At 41.7% G+C, this 24927-nt stretch overlaps 1 protein-coding gene across 13 annotated transcripts in view; it reads right to left on the bottom strand.

The window, feature by feature from the left end:
* LOC308296833 (calcium/calmodulin-dependent protein kinase type II subunit gamma) overlaps window positions 1-23018 on the bottom strand; it is an 84430-nt gene extending 61412 nt beyond the window's left edge. For all 13 annotated transcript variants that reach the window (XM_080740162.1, XM_080740173.1, XM_080740168.1 and 10 more), the window contains exons 1-2: window positions 22829-23018; window positions 20630-20724 (exon numbers count right to left, since the gene is read on the bottom strand). In XM_080740162.1, the coding sequence (XP_080596288.1) occupies window positions 20630-20724; window positions 22829-22893 (160 nt within the window). In that variant the 5' untranslated portion in view covers window positions 22894-23018. The remainder of the gene's footprint in view (window positions 1-20629; window positions 20725-22828) is intronic.
* Between the last annotated feature and the right edge of the window lie 1909 nt (window positions 23019-24927).

The raw sequence follows: 24927 nt of genomic DNA, 5'->3' as shown, positions 1-24927 counted from the left end.
ATCATTCCAGAAGTCCCCTGTTCAAGCCTTACCTCATGCATTTAAAATACATTTTACAACATTTTGCCGTGAAAACCCTGGTACTGCAACTGAACATGGCAACCCGACCAAACATGGCAACCTTCTTAAGCAAGGGTATAAATAGTGGTTGAGTTGAGGCCACTCCCCCCCTCTCAGAATGTTTGGAAGCCGCATGGTGCTGGTGGTTGCTGCTACTCACTGCTACATTATGCAGCAGCTGCAGGTCTGTACACTGTTCATTATTCCAACAACTATTCCAATTTCTAACAGTTTCATTCATTATACTTACCCATACTATAATTTGGCTTTTAGATTTACCTCACCTGACCATACCTACCTGATCCACTCGATACACTGGCTGTGTGTGATGGAGGAACAATGTGACTTGGTAAGCTAACCATGTGCTCTGAAATGTTATGTTGTTTTTGGTTTTGGGATCTAAATGTTAAACGATTTCTTTTGGAATGTAATGCTTGTATGTTAGCTGCAATGTTGATTATTGAATTGATGTATTTTGAGTTTAATGCCAATGCCTAGTTGGGCAGATTAATGGAATTATTTTGTTTCAAGCCTGTAGTGCAGCAGATTATTTGAATTTGTTGTTTTTCTATTCATTTGGCCTTTTTCTTTGATCCAGGCCAGGTTTATTGCCTAGAACTGAATCTGAAAGATGGCGAGCCTGCAGAAAGACTGACACAATCCTGTCTGACCTATGGTTATGGGTAGGAAAAAGCAGCCGCAGTGACACTCATTCCTAGTTTGATTTGATTTTGAAGTAATGACTTTGAGTTTCTTTATAAAGTAATGATGTTTGAGTGCATTCATTTATTGTTTCAAACCATGCAGGGGAAGCTCAGCCTCACACCTGAAGCCCATCTGACAATCAGCTGACAATCAGTACCAGCTCCCAGATTGCTTCATTGAAGCCAAAGAAAGGCAGTGTAAGTGGGTTCATTATTCTGAACTGTGTGGAACGGGCAGATTGAACACCTCTTCTCTACCTTGTGGCTCAACTGTAATTATTCTGAAGCTCACCTCATTTCTCTCTCCCTCCCCCACCTAGGCTGGCTGGGTTCCAACACCCCCCAATTGGAATCCATAGTCTGCTCTGCCCACAGGACAGCAGCCCCATGTGAGCCCCTAAAGTTCCAAGTTTTGACCCCCAGCCGCCTTCCCCTCAACGTTTTTCAATAAAAACAATTTAAGTTTAGTTAAGTCTGACTCTGCTAGCCACTTACAGAAAATAATGCTGCTACAATATTTTGCAATTGCAAATCCTTTGTGTAAATAAACTGAAATTCATACTATTGCATGACTATTTCTTTATCATGTTTCACAAGCATCTGGGTCTACAATGCCAGTGGTGTTAAAGTAACTGAGTACATTTACTCAAATACTATCCTTAGTATAATTTTGAGGTATTTTATACTTCACTTGTATACTCTTACTTCTAGGCTACTCCAGTAAATGCTCATGCGTTGCATTGCATTGTGAGCTTGTAGATCTGCTATTTTCAAAAAAATTCAAGTTGATGCCAATACCTTTGTACTTTTATTCAGTATTGCTATTTATCTCTATATATTCATGTTATTCCTGGCACCGCCCCTGTTATCCTGTTCATATCCTGAAAGAGGTGGGAGCTGAAAAAGCTGTCCTGAAAAACATCATTTGATTTCCTGTTGTCCTTGCATTAAAGTGTCAGTAGTTGGCGTTCTGGGCTCTGAATGTACCTGGGTTGCCATGTCTGCTTATAATAAGCAATTTGTGTCTCGTTAAGATTTTTATTTATCCAGCCCCCACCATGCAGTTGTACAGTGAAACCCAAAATTCAAAAATGGCAAAAATAAACTTTGCCAAAAATCTAAAAATAGAGAACTCGGGAACGGGAACAAAAGGCAAAACTCAAGAAAAAGGCAAAAATAACAAACACTGCACTAGGCTATGGGGCCCTTGCAACTCTCACTGAGATTTGTTCATCTCGCTCTGCAGCTATAGACAGAAAATCACACAAATCAGTACACAGTATCTCTACAGTGATGTGATCATGACGGATTTGTCCGATATCATATTCTATCTAATTGGCTAAAATTGAATTCCAAGGTTTGCAGGATTGCTCCTTTTTGAACAAATTGTCTCAAACGCAGCCTGCTATGTGTGTGAGATTTTGCACAAACGTTCCCACTAGGCCAAGGAACAGATGCCACCCTTCTCACATTGGCCTGTTATAGAGTCACCAGTGGGCCAAAAAAAACACCTGACCTGTTCGGAAGAACACTGCTTCTAGTTTCTCTTTGATGTCTTCTTTGCTTTCCCTTGATGCTTTTGCCTTGGCCACTTTATCGCTGCTTGCAGCTATATTTATAATTGATTTTGTGAATCTTGAACCTGGCTGTTATGATGTCAGTAAATGGGAAAACACAACTATGACCATGCCCTGCATCAAGCTCCAACACATATAGACATTAGAAAATCAACATTTCAACACGTTGATGCCTTTATCAGTTAATCACATGACTCATTTTGCCAGGAGCCAGTGTGGACACTGGACAGCTTCCAACATTGCATGTGCCAATACGTGGCTAAGCATTGCAGAGAACTACAAACAATGGATGATGCATTGTGTGTGTGTGTGTGTGTGTGTGTGTGTGTGTGTGTGTGTGTGTGTGTGTGTGTGTGTGTGTGTGTGTGTGTGTGTGTGCGCTCAAACATCCTTCTGCTGAGAAATTGCAGCAGTGTAATCCAAAAGTAGTCTTAATGCAAATGATGACAATCACAACAAAAGGTCAACCAATATTGACAAAGGATACCCCTCCTTTGACGCAGGGTGTGTGTCATCACGTTCATCCTTCTGTGAGAGAGCATGCATGCGTGCTGCTTGCACCCAAGACTACATGATCAAACAAATACAGCCCTATCAAGAGACTTGAGACAAACTATTAGAACAATACTAAGAGGCCAGCCTGGGTGCCAATGCAGTCAGTTCTGAAAGCAATTATGAGATACTGCGTTATTCCTGTATCTTATTCCTGGATGATATACTGCGTTATTCCTGGAACTGAACCAAGATAAAAACCTTCTCAACATCTTCATACAATTTACAACTACAATTAATTTGGGCATTGCCAAATATGGGCATTCCCAGATATGTGCTTAATACTGATGACATCGGAACACAGATCTCCATATAAAAGGGACAAGGACAGAATTATTTTGCAAGTGTGACTTGTGTCACATCAACCACACTGGTTAGACTGAATATGTCCATATATGCACATATTGGAGACTTTACACACTATAGCAGGGTCTTCAACCTTTTCAGGCCAAGGACCCCTTAGTTGAGAGAGAGATGAAACAAGGACACCCCACAACCTTGTCATAGATTCCATTATCGTTTCATTTTTGACAGCACAATCATCAGTGTATTTTTGATTCATGTCAAATTTGTGTTTTCAGATATTTAACCACTTGAGCCGTCATTACCTACTGTAATAACTTTCACTCTTAAGGGCTTTGCACACAGGACGTTGTGTTTCTTTCCGTTTGCTGCATGATTAAAACGCATTGGATTTGGTGTGCAAGGCTGTGCGGAATCCACACTGCGGATCCGAAGAGGAGTCATAAAAGGAGTCATTGGGTTTTGTAGTAACTCTGAGGACCCCCTAGGGGTCCCGGACCTCCTGTTGAAGACCCATGCACTATAGGATGCCAGGTCACAATGACCTGGCAGCAGTCTACACCAGTAAGACTCCCTAATCGGGAGATAAGCTTATCTCCTGTCACACTGCTGACATCAGTATGACATCACACCGTACACAAATGACCCTTATATAAGACCGGCATTATCTACCGACAGATTAGTAACAAGATGTCAAAATCGTTGAAGGTTGAATCTCCAGATATGGAGATAACCAACACATCACTCCATATATGGAGATAACCGACGAATCTCACTAAGTCTGACCTCACAAGCCCCATATTTGGACACGAACAACATATAACTCCATATATAGAGACATAGCTGCTGACATCAGTATGACATCACACTGCTGACATCAGTATGACATCACACCGTACACAAATGACCCTTATATAAGACCGGCATTATCTACCGACAGATTAGATGCAAGCAGGATCTCGACTCTGACACAACTCATCGGCTCATAAGCTGGTTCTCCCTCCATATATGGAGATAACCGACGAATCTCACTAAGTCTGACCTCACAAGCCCCATATTTGGACACGAACAACATATAACTCCATATATAGAGACATAGCTGCTGACATCAGTATGACATCACACTGCTGACATCAGTATGACATCACACCGTACACAAATAACCCTGACGGCACACACCAAGCAGTGTGATGTCATACTGATTCGGAGATATGAGCAGGGCAAAGGTGTGACGTGTGACCGACGGACGGACGGACGGACGGACGGACGGCCGGTGGAGGTTTTGATATAACATGCTATCTTGTTACGGATGGAGCCAGGTAAAGAGGAATTTACAGAAAACGTGAGCCAAACAAACCCACAAAAGATATTGTACCTGGATTGCAAGGCCACCCTATGCATGTGGATAAATGCAGACTGATGACAGCAAAGTTGGGTGAGGGAATATACACACTGGAAGTGTGAAAGATGGAGAGACAGAGAGAGACCGCACACGCATACACACATATGCACGTGTCCCCCCCCCCCCCCCCCACCTAGTTCCATTCTCTTGCAGTCTATCTTACAGCATCTCATTCTCTTACAGTCCCTCTCTCAAGAAAACTTTATAAAAGTAGTCTCCTTAACAAAAACACACATTTGCCAGTCAGCATTGTCTTTCTTGTGAGTGAAGTGTCTAAACTCTTACGACAAAGAAAAAGCAGCAAGAGAAAGAAAGAGCAATAAAGAGGAAGTCAAAGAAAAAGTGCCAAGCTACACAGTAAATCCTCAAGTAAAATGAACATAAAGGATTTGAAAGGGTAAAATGCAGGAAGGGCCTCAGATCTTTTTTACCCTTTGTAAACTAAAGAGGAAGGAAACCCAACCTTAATTTTTATACTTAATCGTACCACGCTGTCACTCACCAAAAACACAACTTATCTTCAAGTCAGAAAAAGTGCTGTGTGGAAAATCTGTGATGTTTCAGCGAAAGGATGAAGAAGAAATTAGGCTTTAATCCTGTCAGAAAAATGAGGACACATACAGTACGTAAACAGAGCCTGTACTGCAGTATGACTCACAGTCTGACATGACTAGAACTAAGCAGGTACAGTACACAGAGTATAGTATAGTATTTGCTATACTATATACTATATAGTATAGTATTTGCCAAAAATAGCCGATCTACAAGCCGATCTACAAGCTCGCAGCGTACAAGCTTGTAGATCTGCTATTTTTGGCTAAAGTTCTCAGAATATGGACACTGCAAGTGGTTAATATAAAAAAGGAGAAAAAAGTTTGTATCACTCAAAGATTTGGAGGACCCCCTGTAGTAACTCTGAGGACCTCCAAGGTGTCCCGGACCCCCTGTTGAAGACCCCCGAGTTAGATTAACTCAAGGAACCCAAAATGTATATGTTATGTGTTTTGGGGGTGGACCAATAAATATTTCGTTTTTTATAGGGTTGAAGTGGTTAAACTGATTGTGTTGCTATATTAACTCATTTTGCTGGGGACCCCCTGGAATCACCTCCAGGCCCTCGGACACCACCTTGAGAACCACTTCTCTAGAGATTCCCTCGAATGTAATAATAATCCAGTGTAGCGTTGGCGTTCAGCCTTCCTCTGAAACAAACAAGCTAGTAGTTTCCATGGAGCACGGAGGAGTAGGAGGCACGTCGGAACAACGACGGAATGTAAAGTAGAACACAACACAACAGAGACCATTTGAACATAAAAGATCAACTTTGACCCCCAACTCCCTGAGACCCTGGGGAAGAAACCTTCAGGTTATTCGGAAGACGAGATTAAGAACAGGGTGACGGGACGTTTGCTATCACAGCTCCTCAACTTTGAATGTGGTCAAGTGGTCAGCTTTGTTTCATCATTTACTTCGTTTAAATTTGACTTGTTTAAATGCAGGCTTTTAATTTAACTTAAACATTTAATTGCATTTCTTTACTTTGTTTTTGCTTCTTTTTTTCTTCTTTTTACTTTTAATACTTTTAGCTCGTAGATCAGCTATTTGTGGTGAAGAGATTTTGTGTAAAAGGAAAAAAAGTGGACCAAGTCGAGAGCCAAGTCTGGAGGGTTTAAGTGGTTAAAATGGATTTTTAAGTTCAGTTAAATATTTAATGAAGCAACTTAAAAACTATCTAGGGTGCACACAAAAGCCAGAGTCGATGTTAAAATGACCCCAGAAGTGTTTTAAAATGAAATACCCCTTTAACCTTTTGCACTAACGCAACATTTGTCAGGAATCAGATTCAACTTTACTTTCACATCACAGGTTTACAGAAGTAGAAAAGTTGGTTGGTTAGTTTTTTGTGCTTTTCCATAGAAAAAAGAAAAGGAAGAAGGGGGGAAAGGGGAACAGAGATCTATCTAAGAAACAAACAAACAAACACATTACAGTCTGCACCTGAGGGAAGGTGTGTGAGCATAGCAGCAGATGTATATTGTAGGTCAGCGCTATTCAACCTGCGGCCCTTGGGCCGCATGCGGCCCCTGCGGCATGTCTATGCGGCCCTTCATGGTCATACCAATAAAATATATTTTGTCTAGTTTCAGTGTGGACAAATAATTCTGATGTCATTTTTCTGTTTCTCTCCAAAACCACTAGGAAACCTTTTTTTGTCTTATTTTATGTACTTTTTTTGCTATTTTGTTTGTTCCAAAAGAAGCAACTTTAATTAATCATTCCATGACAATCTTTTTGTTCAATGAGGTTTGGCTTCATTGATGGAAATTAGGCTGTTTTCTGTGTGTTTCCTTAGTTTTTAGACTGCTCATGTAGTGTGTTACAAAATCATTGTCTCAACGTCCAAAATAGGACCATACTTTTTAGCTTGGACTTTTTGTATTTTGCCGAGTGGCCCCTGAGCCTTCAAAAGTTGAGTAGCCCTGTTGTAGGTGATATACATGTGCCTTTTTCAGCACACGTTTTCACCTAAAACAGAATGAGCAAAAGTACTTCTTCTATTCATGAATAGACACTATTTAATTAAGTGAAAAGGGCTGCTTCATAAAAATGTCTGTCTTTTTAAGGGATTTTTGATATGGCAGGCAGATTTCCATTAAGTTAGTGATGAAGTTGCTCATTTCACTGAACGGGATGACAGCAGCAACGATGTCATGAGATGTGGGAAGATCGTCTGCAGGCCTTCAAAAACGTTGTATATCTCTCAGATATGTGTGCTTGTATAGCTTTAGCATATAGAACTGTATTGTTGATTATTAATTTGCTCATTTTAGTAATTACAGTACTTGAATGATGATGTAACAACAGAACATCTAACATATAATTTTCCGAATGTCTGTCTGTCTGTCTGAGTGTCTGTCTGTCTGTCTGTCTGAAACCGCGTTTCTCCTCAGTGGCTCGAGCAATTCATCTGAAATCGCATCACCATCAGCATATGAACACACCTGACATAACTGTGAAGCCCGTTTGTCACTTTCACAAATCGTATGCTGTATAATTGCATTTTTATGGTGTATCTATATCTATTTAGCCTACAGTACCTTTTGTGACCACACATGTTAAGGGAGGGGCGCTGTTGTTCAGGCCATGCACAATCACACACAAACCCACACACACACACACACACACACACACACACACACACACACGGGGGGGGGGGGGGGGGGGGAGTATGTGTGTGTGCAGGCGGGCAGGCGGGCGGGCGGGCGGGGGGGGGGGGGGGGGTTCTGGCCCTGTTACAGATGTTGTCCAAAATCATGCAGATCGGTACACAGTATCTCTGTAGCCGTTAAATGGAACGGGTATTTCTTACATTGATGCTCCTACATATTAGCATGCAAGCACCAGTTAAAGTTACTTTCCATCCCTCATATACTGTGTGCACAGTGCACATCCCATAATCCACACACTGCACATCATTTCGGAGCTCATATCTTTGAACGGGTAAGGGCTAGTTATAAATTATTGTAGAATAGAATGATGAACAAGACTTAGTTATTTGTATAGGTTGTTAATCCCCGCCATTTAACAATACCTTCGTACTCTATGGTGCCTCTGGTCTCCATAGACTTCCATGTATTTCATAGTGCACGGATCATGCACACCCATGCCTAGATAATGCACCACACGTGTGTCCACATTGCTCACAGCTTTCAAACAAAAAAATCTGAATGGAAATCCGTTCAGGCATTCATGAGATACAAGCCATTATGTTTTCCTAAAATGTAAACAAAGATGGCTGCCATGTTTGATATATGGGGTTGCTATGGGGGTTAAACATGCAATTTCGCGATTTCTATAATGCCTACTACATTTTTTGGGGTCCAAAGAATTTTTTGAAAAAAAAAATCTTTTTGATTTTTTTTTTTTTTTTTTTCAAAATGGCGGAAATTCTCGGGACTATCGGGCCTGGCAGGGAAAGACATTAAAATAATCTCGGGACTATCGGGCCTGGCATGCAATGAGTTAAGAGATTTGTCCCAAATACTATTGTTACAAGCTATTGTAACTTAATAGTTACAAGCTAGTAGCTACTAAGATCCTGGTAAGTCAACCAAACATGAAAAAAGCCTGTTTGCATCATGTTCTATGGAAGATCAGTGTTCAAGCTGGCTCACACAGAATGCCATAAAATGTCTAGAAGAGATTGGGGATGAGTGATGGGCAGATATAAAGAAAGAATAAAGAAACAAGTAACAAACTAGAATCCTCGGGAGTAAGCATCCGTTTTGTTTTCGTTTTTACACCCCATGAAATGCATGCCGTGAGCGTGTGCACACTAGAGCTGGGATACCCGACCGAAATCCGACGGGACCCGACAAGCCCGACGGGCTCGGGCTCGGGTCGGACGCATTTTCACAATTAATTGTCGGACGTCGATTCGGGTCGGACATAATTTTGATTCGTAGAAAATAAAGTGTAAAACGATACAACTATCGTCTCTGTGTGTGCTATTTCCTTGTCTTTCTGGTGCACTGCACGTGGCTACGGTCAGTGCGTTGTCTTGACAACCTTGCACACATGTTCATGGGGAAAAGGAAGTGGGAGACGGAGTGTCATATGTGACAGAGAACAAACAAACAAACAAACAAACAGATCCACGAGAAGAAAAAGCGAATGAGTGAGAGATAATGTTGCCGCCAGCCGAGATAAAAGTTAACTTGTCTACGGTAAAGTTTAAAGCAATTGAAAACGAAAGAGGGAAATCAGCGCCGCGGTATGGACGCATTTCAACGTAGTTGTCAACGCAGACATAATTAAAAAGTCCGATGTTGAATGTAGCCTTAGCCTAAAACCCATAAACCATAATGGTTGGATTAATAATAGTTTTTGATTAAGAAAGACGGCCAACTGGCCGTGGACTGGCCGTTTGTGGACGCTGGATATTAAAAGCAGATGTCAGATTCGTCTATGCTGGTAAGACTGAATACATTTTGATATTGATTGAACATGTGGAAAAGGTTTGTGTGTGAATACTTTATTAACAGTTTGTAAAAGAGGATTTTAAGTGTGTGACTGCAGCGAGTCACTGACTGCAGTCAGACCAGTCACCAGACGCGCAGTGCACGTTATAGCATATTATTTAATAATCTAACGTAGCCTACTTGTGTAATTATTTAAAACACTTTCACAAGCCACAATGTGGCTTAATATTATTAAGGGTAACAAACAGGCACGCTGCATGCACTCACTGCACATTATAACACGTTTGCTAGTGAGTGTAAATCAGTGGCTTCCTCAAAGAAAAAGAAACAAGGCGAAAAAGCGTTGAAAACATAAGGTTCGGGCCTCGGCTCGGGTCGGACGCTTTTTCATGATTAATGCTCGGACGTCGACTCGGGTCGGACAGAAAACTGTCGGACACAGGTTCGGGTCGGACAGAAAAAATGGGCCCGATCCCAGCTCTAGTGCACACACATACACACAGAGCAGATATAATATAATAGCAAGCCTGAGAGCATGAGGAAGAAGGTGATGCGGGCTGCTGTGTGGGGGCGTATATCTACTGTACATGTTACACCAGGATTCTTCAACAGGGGGTCTGGGGGGTCCTCAGAGTTACTACAGGGGGTCCTCCAAATCTTTGTGTGATAGAAACTTTTCTTTTTTTCTCTCTTTTTTTATATTAACCACTTGAACCATAGCGTCCATATTCTGAGAACTTTTGCCAAAAATAGCAGATCTACAAGCTCACAACGCCTCGCAGTCGGCTATTTTCGGCAAAGAGCTTTGTTGTGGAGGGGAAAAAGAGCAGAGTGAAAGGTCAGGTTTACTAAGTATTGACGGTTTCACGTGTTTAAATATCAGAAAACACAAATTGACATGTATCTAAAATACAATGATGATTGTGCCGTCAAACAATTAAACTATATGGAATCTATGAAAAGGTTGTGGGGGGTCCCTGCTTCATCTCTCTCTCTCTCTCTCTCTCAACTAAGGGAAAACGTTGAAGACCCCTGTGTTACACCATTTCCATTTCTACTGTAACACTATCCTAAATAATATCTTGATCTCTCCCTCCCTCCCTTCCTCTCTCTTTCCCTCTCTCTGCCCCAACACCCTCCATCACTTCCTCACTACATCTCTCTTGCTCTCTTTCTCTCTCATCAAATATTCACAGTTGGTCCCATTAAACATTCACCACAGCAGCGTTGCTACGTTTATCAGGCCTCCACCAACCGGCCTCCAGCCAGTCACAGGAAGCCCTCCAAAGCCCTGATAACAAACATACAAGCCAGGGGTGTCACACCAAATTCTGGGCCCTGGGTACAAGGATTCACTGTGGGCCCCCCATGAATGTTCTTCATAGGGGTAGGGGTTTTAACCCATTTAGACTGGGAACGCATTATTACGCGTTATTTTGTGCAGATATACAAGCTCGCAGCGCAGCACTTGGTGCGCTGTAGATCTGCTATTTTTGAAAAATATGTCTTTGAATATTTCAAATCCTTCTAAGGTTTTTTGAAAAACCTATGTTTCTATGTCAGTGGTGCTCAAACTTTTTCATGTGAAGGACCCCCAAAATGATATTTGGCCACGGACCCCCATCTCAAAGTATTTAGTTCCAGGGACCCCCCAGAACAGAAGCAAAATTTGAGTTACAAATGTTCGCTTAAAAATACATATATTCAAAGTCAAATGTTTGCACACATTTTCACGACTTTTCAAAAATAGCATGGCACCGCGTGCCTCACTGTGAGCTATTTTTCAATAGCTTAATCATACAATAATTAAGGCCCCTCCACTTTGGGCCCTAGTAACTCAGTCCCACTTTTCCCCCCCTTGTGACGCCCCTGACACAAGCACACATGCGGCACTAGGCCTTCGAGGCGGAGGAAGAGGTGGAGATATGGAGAGAGTGAAACAAAGGCAGCCATGGAGGGGATGGCTGGATCAAAATGTAGATGTGAGATAGTGTAGGGGGAAGCGAGAGAGGGGTACAAGATGGAGAAGAGGGGGTAAATGCGGGTGATGGATGGAGGAGCGGCTGATACAAGGCGGAGAGAGAATAAGGAAGATGTGGAGAGGGAGAGAACAGAGGGGAGAGAGAGATCTGCTCGTCAGCTCTTTTCCATTTGCAGCCAGAGCGGAGTGGCCTTGTGTCTAGTGTCAATTATTCAGCAGGAGACACACATACACACAGACAAGTATGCACGCGCCCACACATACATGCACACGCACTCACTCACTCAAACAAGGTCGTATCTACACTAGTAATGTAACAAAACTCTTACTTCATGACCCGACACGATATACAAAAGATGAAAATAGCATGGAATATCGCAAACAACTTATACTGCAAAAGTGCTTGCTTACAGTTAGAAGAAGAAATAGGTTAATATCATGAATCCCACCTTGTTTCTGCATAATATTAATTGATTTATGTAGTTGGTAAAGTAGATAGTTAGCTTTGAATACTTCAAATGATCGTAAATTAATATGGCACATTCAGTTATTTGTTGAAGCTGAGAATAACCTGCATGATAGCCAAAAGAGGGATGACAACTAGTCTCCCATATATACAGTATTTTCTGGACTATAAGGCGCACCTGACTATAAGGCGCACTGTCAATGAATGGTCTATTTTCAAACTGTTTTCATATATAAGGCGCACCTGACTATAAGGCGCACAGACGCTACCGTTGCGTTATGCATCAAACAGATGGAGCTGTGCTAAAGGGAATGTCAATGTCAATGAATGATCCATATATAAGGCGCACTGGACTATAAGGCGCACTGTAGTTTTTTGAGAAAATTAAAGGCTTTTAAGTGCGCCTTATAGTCCGGAAAATACGGGTAATGTGATTTATATATGGGAGACATGTTTAGAGCAGTGGTGCCGCGTGGTGGTCTGGAGAGATTACGATTACGGAATTGGAAAAAGTAACTATTTACTTTTTGCGGTAATCTACAGGTTACCGCAAAAAGTAGTTACAGTAACAAGTTTCAAAGTAACATGTTAGTCCCAACACTGCTGCCCAGTACTGGTTGGCACCCGATGAACTTCAATGTAAACTGGAAATATCTGATCACATAACTTCCAATGGCCAGGAAGTTGGAACTGACTGGCAAAGAGAAAATGGTTCTCTTTCTTTCTTTCTTTTTCTTTATTATCTTCCTTATTATCGAGCTGAAGGTGCAAAGTGTCCATCTTCCCTAACCATTCCAGCAGGATGTAGGTGATGGAGGTGTCAAATCTGAAGCAACCATACAGGGGCGTCACAAGGGGGGAAAAGTGGTTCTGCGTTACTAGGGACCAAAGTGGAGAGGCCTTAATTATTTTATACTTTAGCTATTGAAAAATAGCAGATATACAAGCTCACAGCGCAGCACTCGGTGCCACGCTGTGAGCTTGTAGATCTGCTATCTTTCAATAGTTAAAGCACAAAATAATGCGTAATAATGCGTTCCCAGTGTAAATGGCTTAAACCCCCCCTATGAAGTACATTCATGGGGGGCCACAGTGAATCCTTGTACCCAGGGCCCAGAATTTGGTGCGACAATCCTGACCATATAAGGTCAACAAAGAACGAGGACTAGCAAGCACAGCTCTGGAGAGGTCAGCTGGTCAGTAAATCCAATCAATCTCCAGGTGTGAGGAAAGGTTGAAACAATAACCTCTTGTCACAAAACAATCTGTGGCTTGTGAACTCAGAGATATTACTGTAAAATGTTCCATCATTCTCATAGTTCAACCATGGAATCTAGAAACAACAAGACAAAAAGACCCATCTTGCCTACGCTAGATGCTAAAATTGATTGAAAAACAAATGATTTAAAACGTGAATGTGGCGCTGCGTTCTGCAATCGCTCCTAACCACACCTCATAATTCAGCTTCATTCATCCATCTATCTATTTATATACCGCACCCAATCCTGAACTGATGCTATAAAAGTGCGGTTGTTAATTCTGTGTCAAGTATGATTTTATTACGAGTCATTCACAGGCTATTGCTTAGACTATAATGTTGGACATTTCCGTGCAAGGTGCTGAGAGAAATGTCAAGACATCACATCTCTTGGGCATGAGGAGACTAAAGGCATGTTTTCACTACAGTTCCGGAATTTTTCCTGCAAAATAATTAGCATAATCATTTTCAACTTGCCGGGAGTTTTGTTTTTTGGGTGTTTTCACATGAGCAAAAATGCTGGCATCGCCATAAAATACCTCGTTTTCACTACAGCATTGTCGCGGTACTAGAGTGTTGCCAGACTTTGCGAGAGAAATAAGCAACCAGGTGTACGAAAATAAGCCCCAAAAAGTGATATTATCTAGGCCACACAAACAATTTAAAACTATAAGCATCGCCACATCAGCTACTTGACAATTACCGATCTAAAAGATCACAACAAATAAAACGCAGCCAGAAACGATCAATATATACAAGCAACTTTACGGAAACCAAGACCATAGTCGCTTATAATTAGCAGACATGGCAACCAGTGCGCACCACACCGTCTGGACGCTTGGTCGCTTGCTAAAGCAGCAGCGACTCACGTCTGTTCGTCTCTCCTTTTCTCTCTCACCAATGGATTTAACAAGTTACAAGAAATATTCTTCATGAAACAACACATGTGAACCTTATGTGTCACATAAGGTTCAGAAAGGATTGCTTATGCAACGTGTTGCACATGTGGGATTGTGGGCTTGTTTTTTTTTCTTCACGCGTCACCGATGGATGCTGGTCATCCACTCGCTCGCTGCTCAGTAAAACACTTTACGACGAGAAACTATTAACTAATGATGCCGCTCTTTGAGTTGGTAGCTTCCAACTTTCATCACAGCATAGGCCAAATGAGCGCATTGCGTCTCAATCAGACAAAAAATAGGCTATAGCACTGTAAAAAGAGTTGGTAAAGATTCCAGCTTTCATCACATTACGAGCGCATCGCGTCCTGTACTCCTGTCTCCAGAGCGGACTTGTATCAAAACCCACACAGCTTAATTACAAATAGGCTATAGAATATAGGTCTAATTTTGAACCATGAATTGATCTATTAAGCTTGCATTTCTCAGCACCGCGGCCGTATCGTATAGGCTGGAGATTGTAGAAAGAAATAGACGTCTGTCTTCTGTGTTTGGCTGGCTTACATAACATTCGAATGCAATATGGATTCTGAAGCTTTCAATCCCAATTACAATGCTTTAACTGTTAATATTGGCTCCTTGTGTGCACCTGCTTGTCCGAAAAAAGTAAAAATCACGGTATGCCGTTTTCACTGTGGGGAAATCTCTATTCTCCCAGTACTTTAGGCAAAAATTAAGCCCCGTTTTCACTGATTCAAACTTCTGGAAGTTTTTTCCAAAATGACGGCAATTTTGAAATTCATGCCATGTGAAAACGGCCACTTATTTTGTCTTCCGTGAGTTTTGTAGTCCAAAATTTGACGGGAAAATACCTAGTAATTTTTGCCTAAAGTACTGGGAGAATAGACATTTCCCCACAGTGAAAACGGCATACCGTGATTTTTACTTTTTTCGGACAAGCAGGTGCATGCAATTGAGCCAATATTAACAGTTAAAGCATTGTAATTGGGATTGAAAGCTTCAGAATCCATATTGCATTCGAATGTTATGTAAGCCTGCCAAACACAGAAGACAGACGTCTATTTCTTTCTACAATCTCCAGCCTATACGGCCGCGGTGCTGATAAATGCAAGCTTGCTCCAATTCATGGTTCAAACTTATTTGTAGGCTATTCTATAGCCTATTTGTAATTAAGCTGTGTGGGTTTTGATACAAGTCCGGTCTGGAGAACGGGAGACGGGATGCGCTCGTAATGTGATGAAAGCTGGAATCTTTACCAACTCTTTTTACGGTGCTATAGCCTATTTTTTGTCTGATTGGGACGCAATGCGCTCATGTGATGTGATGGAAGTTGGAAGCTAACAACTCAAAGAGCTGCATCTGCATCAAATAGTTTCTCGCCGTAAAGTGTTTTACTGAGCAGCGACGAGGAATACAGTCTGGTCATCCATCGGTGACGCGTAAAAAGAAAAAAAGAAAAAACAACACGTTACATAAGCGATCCTTTCTGAACCTTATTCTGAACCTTATGTGACACATAAGGTTCACGTGTGTTGTTTCATGAAGAATATTTCTTGTAACTTGTTAAATCCATTGGTGAGAGAGAAAAAGAGAGACGAACAGAAGTGAGTCGCTGCTGCTTTAGCAAGCGTCCAGACAGTGTGGTGCGCGCTGCAGGTTCCGTTGCCATGTCTGCTAATTATAAGTGACTATGGTCTTGATTTCCGTAAAGTTGCTTGTATATATTGATCGTTTCTGGCTGCGTTTTATTTGTTGTGATCTTTTAGATCGGCAATTGTCAAGTAGCTGATGTGGCGATGCTTATAGTTTTAAATTGCTTGTGTGGCCTAGATAATATCACTTTTTGGGGCTTATTTTCGGACACCTGGTTGCTTATTTCTCTCGCAAAGTCTGGCAATACGGACTTTCATACCGCCACGGTTTAGTAGTGAAAACGATGTATTTTATTGCTATGCCAGCATTTTTGCTCATGTGAAAACACCCAAAAAACAAAACTCCCGGCAAGTTGAAAATGATTATGCTAATTATTTTGCAGGAAAAATTCCGGAACTGTAGTGAAAACATGCCTTTACTAGGTATTTTCCCGTCACGTTTGGGACACCAAAACTCACGGAAGACAAAATAAGTGGCCGTTTTCACATGGCGTGAATTTCAAAATTGCCGTCATTTTGGAAAAAACTTCCAGAAGTTTGACTCAGTGAAAACGGGGCTACTGTAAGGTGATTTGGCAGCAGCGAGTCAACTTTTGGATACCTTACATTTCCATCATGTGATGTTTTGGTGATCACAGATCTTTTGTTTCCCCTTGTCCCCATTAGCTATATCACATAATTAAGCTGCTAGATTCTAAGCTTGCTTAATTTCACTTAATACAGCACAACACAGATACAGTAGGAAATGGAGAGTCTATTGATCTCCACCACTCGGGAATGCTTTTCCAAACAACTGTATTTAAAGAAATATAGATATTATTTTTTATGTATATTCACTATAAGTTTCCCCCAATATTATGCTACTCGATCATTACTAGACAGTCGTTAACACTGGAAGTCAGTGTCAAGTGTCTGTCTGCAGAAACCCTGTCTAGTGTCTACTTCTGCCTTTACTTCTTATTTCTGAATGTTTATGGCTTTCAGCTTTTTGTATGAGCTTGCAAGGCCTGCAAACAATTTCACTGCTTGCAACATTTACCAGCGGTTGTTGACCACCAACCAACTACTAGCCTGTTAGTTACAACACAACCATCCCTCTCGGTTATGGGAACTAAACAGCCAATGCAACCACATGTTTAATTGGTCATCCAAGCCAGGTTCAGGTTCAGAACTTCAGGTTAAGGTTTATTGTCACATATATTCATACAAAGTATAAATACAATTAAATGCTTGTGCTAGGAGCACTCTCAGCCTTAAAGACACAGAGACGTGGTCACAGTGACCAACAAATGTGTGGACCTACATACCATGATGTGACACACCACAAAACAAGTCCCAACAGAAATATACATTTACATACCCCAATCCAATCTATAAGTTCTGCCTTTCTGTAAGCTTCACCGAACCCCAAAGATTATTGGACAAAGAAACTATCGAAAAATGCAACTACAAAAATGGTGATGCTTCATTCACCTGATGCTTCAACATTGATCTGCCAATCCAACCAATAAACTGATGACATCAGGTATCTCCATAAATGGGCATAAAAGGGACGAGGAGAGACAGATGGTACATCGGGTACTCTGACAATGGGTAGAACAGGTACAGCGGATATTGCATAACCAGGTGGGGAATGCACTCCCAACTTCCATCGTCCCCGACTGGCATCATTCCAGAGTAGGCCAGTAATGGTCTAGTAATACCAATGTATGTGTGGGTGCAAGTCTGTATGTGTAGTGTACACATCCATGTGTACTGTTTAAAGGTGGTAAGTGAGCAACCAAGTGTTCCTGCATGTGCCTGCTTGTAGGCATATCAGTTATTACATAATAGATAGATAATTGTTATTTTTGCATAAATCGTCATAATCATTCCCATGATGAAAACCTTTCATATATATTTTCAAACATTTTCCAAAATAGTGGAAATAGCAGGTCTACAAGCTCTTCGGCTATTTCCACTATTAATGTTTTTTTCTTTTTTAATTATTAAGTTATTATGAAATGTATTTGTATATTTACGGTATTTGTGAATTAAATCATTGATCACAATTATTTGTGTGCCAATTAATTGTCAAGTGAAATGTCATAATCGTGACAGCTAAGTATGGGTGCATGTCTGTATGTGGACACATTCATATACTGTTTGAAGGTGGGAGTGAGCAACTAGGTGTGCCTGCTTGCAGGGACGTGCAGAGAATGTTAGAGATGCAGGGGCTGAAATTTCTAAAAGGGCCTTTTGGTGAAAATATCGAAATAGCCGACCTCCAAGCTCACAACACGTCGCTTGATACCACACTGAACTAAGAATAATAGGACAATACTGGGGATGTGGTGTAACGGCATGGATTTCTACACAAAGAGGGCAATTCTTTCAACATAATGCTGCGTTCAAGTTAGGACAAGGCAATTCTCTTGAATACTGCCTTCAGGTATGGAATGGAAAGTGGGCATTTGCATTTCTTTCAGCATAGTAAAAACTGCATACATGGTCTGGAGAGGGCTTAAGCCCCCTTTGATGTCTATGTGTGCAAGTGCCTGCCTGCTTGTGCCTGCATATGTGCAGAAGTCAAGACAATCACTGACCTCCGCGGCTGCCGCCGTACGCTCCTTGAGCCATGAGAGAATACGGTTTAAATCCCAAACAAACAAAATGTCAAAGCCTCTCCATTTTGCACACACAAACAAGCAGCGAGATACAGAGAAACACTTAGGATCAAGACTTTCATTCTTCCCTCAACAACTTCGAAACTTTTGCAAGGTAGTGCACCAAGCTACTGCAACAACAGAGATGCTTAATTGCCAACAGTTGAAGAGAGTGAGTGAGTGAGTGAGTGAGTGAGTGAGTGAGTGAGTGAGTGAGTGAGTGAGTGAGTGAGTGAGTGAGTGAGTGAGTGAGTGAGTGAGTGAGTGAGTGAGTGAGTGAGTGTGTGTGTGTGTGTGTGTGTGTGTGTGTGTGTGTGTGTGTGTGTGTGTGTGTGTGTGTGTAAAGCAGACCATGGCCATTGGTGGAAATGGGAGCATATGTTTGCAAACAGCTGTGTGGTCACATTGCACCCTAAGTGATCCAGGCATTTTCTCCTGTCTAGCGAAGCCAAGACATTTCAGCTTTGATTAAGAGTATGTAAAAGAAGATTACTTTTATTAATCCATGTGCGGACATGCTTGTGCGTGCCTGTGTCTCTGTGTGAGAGTTGGTGAGTGATGTTTGCAAGTGTAATTGTGTTTTAAATGAATGTGGCGTGCAGGCCAGATCTCAGATGATCATGGCTAGAACCCAGAGGTAGAAAGAGAAAGTCATCTCACTGCCAGCCAGCCTATGGGATCAAGAGTTTCAACCCCACTGTTGCTGGGTTACTAGCAGACTACACACACACAAACACACACACACACACGCGCGCACACACACACAATCTAATCGCCTTGTGGGAAGGGCCTTTTTAAGGATCTCTCCTCAAATCAATCCTTTGTTTACGAAAGGGGAGGCAGGGGCCCAAGTAAGACACAAGACAGAAAGAGAGAGAGAAAGAGAGACAGGGAGTACTGTTGTAATTCAGCTGTCCACTCCTTGGGAGAGGAACAGCCAAATCAGTCGTTGTTCTCTAGTTCACATCACTCACTCTTTGTTGGCCTGTCTGACACTCTCTCAAAACTCTCATACAAACATGTGACATAGAAAAAACAACAGTGTTGGAGCAACATGTCATAGATCAGCTCATAGATTGGTTATTTGTTGTAGATGAAGTATATAGGGCTTACGGTGACATGACAGGTGGTGAGCGTTTATCTATAATACATACTGTTGTATGACGTTATAGGAATGAATGGATGACACTGACACTCGCATTCAAAACCATCATGAAAATGGCACTACCATCTACAACGAGGTGCGAATTAGAGGCGTGTCATTGTAGGTTGACACCCCTCGCAGCTTTTGGCCGGTAGAGACGACGGAGGCACACCGTCTCAAGTGGACTTGAGCTAAAGCGAGCAAGTCACCATGTCGAGTGTTGCGAAGTCTGCTTGAGCCGACTCAGCGCCGTCCGAGTTACGTCCCGATAGGGACAGAATCGTAAATCTTCATCCCCTCGACTTTCGGCACCTCTGTGCAGTCCGAAGGGCGCGTAGCCAAAAGCTACCAAACCGCGATAAGCGCCAACCTTTTACAATAACCTGCCTCAAACACACAGGCAGATATAAGACTATAAGGCAGATAATGTGGCTTGACTGCACAGTGCACACATTGTTAATTTAACTCTGATTGCAGAAATAAACTTGTTTTACACTCTCAGAGTTAAATTACCAACAATGTGGATTTTATTGTGCCCAATAACACACACTGGCGATGGAACCTGTGATGTGACAATAAAGTTGATTCTGATGCACAGTTACTATCATTCTGGTGAGGACAAGCATATCTATAGCAAACCATGGCTATGGCTTAATGGACCTTACTGTACCACTACAGTATGTCTCCCTACCTTAAACCACAGAGGCTAGGCTAGTCTTTGCCAAACTAGCCTCCAGCTATTTAGGAAGTTCCACTGATAGAGATAGGCGAGAGACAGATAGACAGAGAAGGACAGAGAGAGAGCTGTTACACCAGCCTGAGACTCACTTCAGTTCAACCAGCCCAGAACAGTCAAGGCAGTACACATGCACTCATCATTTAGATAGGTGGGGAGAATGAGATAGAAAGAGACAAAGAGACCTGTTGTAGTTGTAGTTCAGCCCAACGATCATTGCAATAAAATGAATACTCTCTGCTCTTACCTCTGGCGGAGAGCTTTTTTGTGTTAATAATTTTAGCAGCATACTCCTGGCCGGTGGACTTCTTGACGCATCGCCGGACAACCGAAAAGGCACCCCTGGAAAGAAGAAAATCAACAGCCCTTTAATGACAAAATTCCACCCATATACAACTCAATACTAGGGACGATAATCGTTAATACCGTTTATCGTGATAAAGAAAAGACCGCAACAATATACATTTATTGTGAAATTGTCCTACGTCATACACTAGGATGAATTAGCCATTTTGTTGAGCAGCAAATTCAGTACCACTTAAACCTTCTACACTTGATTAAACAGACCTGTAAAGAGCACATTTGGTACGCTCTTAATTCACTTGTAGATCGACTAATTTGGGGACACACCCCCCCCCCCCCCCAGGATATGGATGCTGGGGGCTCAAGTGATTAACAAAAGTGGCATTTTAAATGTAAGCATATTTTGTTAATTTTGTTAAAATATCGTTCATTATTTTCTCCACGATAATCTTGACATGTAATTTTCATATCGTCCCATCCCTACTCCGTACTTGCAGAAAACCTAGACGTCCGCATCAAACTCAGCAGGCTGTCAGTTAGGGTCACTGCAGGAAAAGTGCATGGTGTTGGTGTGACAAGATGAACTTGACACACGGGGTCACAGAAGCACTGTGTAGGTGCGGTGGGTAGGCTATTCATATAGGCCAACCGCCGTGGAATATCAAGTGTCATGTATATTTAATATATAGTGGGATATTGTGCTGCATTTGATGTGAGAGCACGCTTTGGTCCGTCTCTTCCTGGTGCGGCTAGTGTGCGTGTGCGTGTGTCAGAGGAGGGGGGTTTGAGCTTGTTGCTTACAGGAAGAAATGTGAGTAGAGCTGTGGGAGCATGAAAGAAAGAACCACTATGTGGATTGTGGACCAAGAATAATACAAAAAACGACTAAATTGGGGGTTTATTTAAAGCAGGAAACATTTTGTACAACCACCACATTTCAGCTCGGCTGTAAGCTGATAGTGGTCCTAATAGGACCACTGTGGGTTCTGTTAGTAGCTATTAGACATGATTGCAGAGTAGCTATCAAGGCACCGTTGTGAAGCCATTGCTTCATGTTTCAAATGGCAAAAAAAATAATTTGTAGCCAATTGGATTTTTGTATCCAACAGCAGTAGAGCATTATACATTGCAGCCACAGCCTAGCAACTCATCTTTTTCTTGCTCGTCATGTAATTAGCCCCTCCAGTCCAGTCTTCTGAGAAATACATTACAACTATTTGAAACCAAAATAAATCCAATTAAATGGCTCAGTGATCGATGTGTGCTGACTTGATATAAATTAACAAATTACTAGCTCTAATATGTACATGACTCTTAGACACAAAGAGCCATGATGATTTGTTACACGTTCACATGCATGACTCCAGATGAATTATACTGTAAGCCAGTGGTTTTCAACCAGTGGTCTGAGGACCACCAGTGGTCCCGGAGGTGGTTCCAGGTGGTCCCCAGCTAAATGATGGACAGTTGGTAACCAAATATCAAAGCCTTATAGATCTTGACTTTAACCCTGGCCTTGAGAGTGTCAAATGAAACCATGGCCATTTGGTTTCATTTTAGGCTCTCAAGAGTTACATTATTGTTAAACACCTCCTGCATCACTCAATTTACAAGAATGCAGAAGTTATGTTTCCTGATGGTACCAACATCAATACAGCATGGAATAATTGGAATTGCTGTATTGCTAACAAAATATTTCAAGTTTTGGGTCTGGGTGAGAGGTTAGTTTACATATAGACCTACATCTCATCAAATGGTGGTCCGTGGCTCAAATGCCGAATAAATAATGGTCCTTGATATGAAAATGGTTTAAAACCACTGCTAGAGACACAAAGAGCCATGCCCATGATGGTTTGATACACGTTCACGTGCATGACTCCAGATGGATTATACACTGTAAAGCTTGTTGGCAGCCCATGCTGCAGCTCTCTGGCACCGCGGTGCCTTTCCTTTTCCTTCCCTTGTTTTTGACAGCCTTGTCCCCCCCGCCTTGTCAACACTGAAGTGGACGTTTTTACAAATTGAGCCAAAGCCCAGAAAGAAGAACCCACCACCACCGCCGCGCCGCAGCAGGCAGCGAAAACAGAGGAAAACATGCACAAGAAGACGAGCAAAATGATCTGGCCGTGGTCGTGTCGCTTACTTTCCGAGTTCCTCGTACAGCTGATATTCGTCCGTGAATCTGGTCGAGGTTACGATCGTAGCCATGTTGAGCCCGAGCGACGGAGGGAGGAGGAGAAGGAGGAGGAAGAAGAGGTGAGGTGGGGGGATCGCCTATCTTTTAGCCGTCCGCCTCGCTCAGGTTTGTGGAGGAGATGTGTTGGTGAAGGCAGGGCAGGCAGGGGAGAGAGGGGACTGAGCTGGGCTTCAGCCTTCAGCAGCCTGGCAGACACACGGCGAGTGGGAGGAGGCGGGACGTTGGCGAAAGAATCGAGTCTTTTGAACGGCTCTTTGAAATGAACGATGGGATCCGGTTCACAGTAGGGAGCCGTTCCTTTCTAAATGAACAGTTGTGGAAAAAACTAAAGTACAAACATTCTTTACTTATGTAAAAGTATCAACACTGAAATGTAGAAATACTCTGCCACAAGTAGAAGTTTGGAATTAAAATGTACTTGAGTAAAAGTACAAACGTATTGTTATCAAAATGCACTTAAATTACCAATAGTAGAAAGTAGGCTACTCATTATGCAAAATGTCCCATTTCACAAGTTTTTCAATGACTAAAATGTAGAAAAAAATATTTGAAAATAGCAGATCTACACCACTACACCACTATGCAGGCCTAGAATTTTGTCTTTTTAGGGGCAAGGCCACTTGGCCTTTGGTGTTGTAAATTTTTTGAGGGCCCAAAAAGGCCAAATGCTAGGGCAGGAAGGCCATCAAATAAAACAAAGTTTTGTCCATTGAAATAATGAATTGAATGTAATTGAATTTAAGGGTTACACTTACTGCATTGGTTTAAACATGAGGTCTTAAAAAATGTATATATCAGTTTAGTTTAGTTCAATATCACTAAACCTTTCTTTCCTTTTTTTACTATTTTGAAAAACATTTTTGAATATTTCAAATAGCTGATCTCACAACATGCCGATGTACAGGGGTCATCACCATGTCAGCTTGTGATGGACATTTTGATAAATATTTTATTTTTGTCACAGACATACAAAATAACTGTCCAATAATTTTACAAAAGAACATATATACAGTATCATATTTGGCAAAATGGTTGAAATTTCAGTTCCTTAGTTTATTTCTTTTTCGCAGTTCTCTGTCTGCTGGAAATGTCTTGTCAAATGATGTGTGGTTCGTCCACAAGTTCTCTTTCTTCACCATCTTGCTGATGAGACAAATACTTGACAGAGCTCCATCCAGTTCCAAGTAGGTACACACATAAGGCTTCACCTCCTTCTGGTAGTCAAATGATTTGTGGTTTGTCAGAAAGAGTCTTTCCAAGTTCCCTTTCTTCACTATAACAGCATAGTTTTCGCAATTCATTGACCTATCAACAAATATTGTTTTATTCTTTTGTCTTTTGCCAAACTCATTCTACTGATCTCTTGTCTCATAAGTTGTGGTTGAAAGATAGTAGTAGCTTAATAAACAGGCAACAGTCCAGTAAAATTGATATGCTGCCAGGGTCAATCATGTGTTAATTTGCACGGTGAACAAGTATTATGATGATGAGAAAGACAGTGCGTAAGTGGTGTGATGTACAGTAAGGTATACCAGTGGAACAAGTATTAGCAAACATTACTTCTCTCTCTGTCTTGTCTTGTCTTGTCTTGTCTTGTCTTGTCTTGTCTTGTCTTGTCTTGCATTGCATCCTCACCTGATGCAATCATGTAGCCAACACGACTTATTAATCATCCTGACACTTATTATCCAAAACAATTAAAACAAATGCTTTATTATTATTATTATTATTATTGAATATTTAGGATAGATTATGTACACATGATAACCAAAATACTAAATGTGCCACGGACATGGACAAGTCTTGCCACAGACACATTTGTCTGTGTGCAGACATGTTGATGACGCCTGCCGATGTAGATCGGCTATTTGAAGTATTTTAAAATGATTTCCAAAATATAAAAAAAGGCAAAGAAGTTTATAGGGATAGGGGTACAGGTAGCTGGAGTAAGGCCACTGTGGCCTCAGGTCATGCCATTGGTTTGAGGGGCACAAGGCCAAACTGAGGGGCAACGACGGGCCGACGGCCATGGCCTTCATGACCTC

This window comes from Nannobrachium achirus (genome assembly GCF_963921795.1).
Source record: "Nannobrachium achirus genome assembly, chromosome: 13".
NCBI classification, from domain to species: Eukaryota; Metazoa; Chordata; class Actinopteri; order Myctophiformes; family Myctophidae; genus Nannobrachium; species Nannobrachium achirus.
Note: the sequence above shows the minus strand (reverse complement) of the source record. Positions and strands in the feature narration are given on the sequence as shown.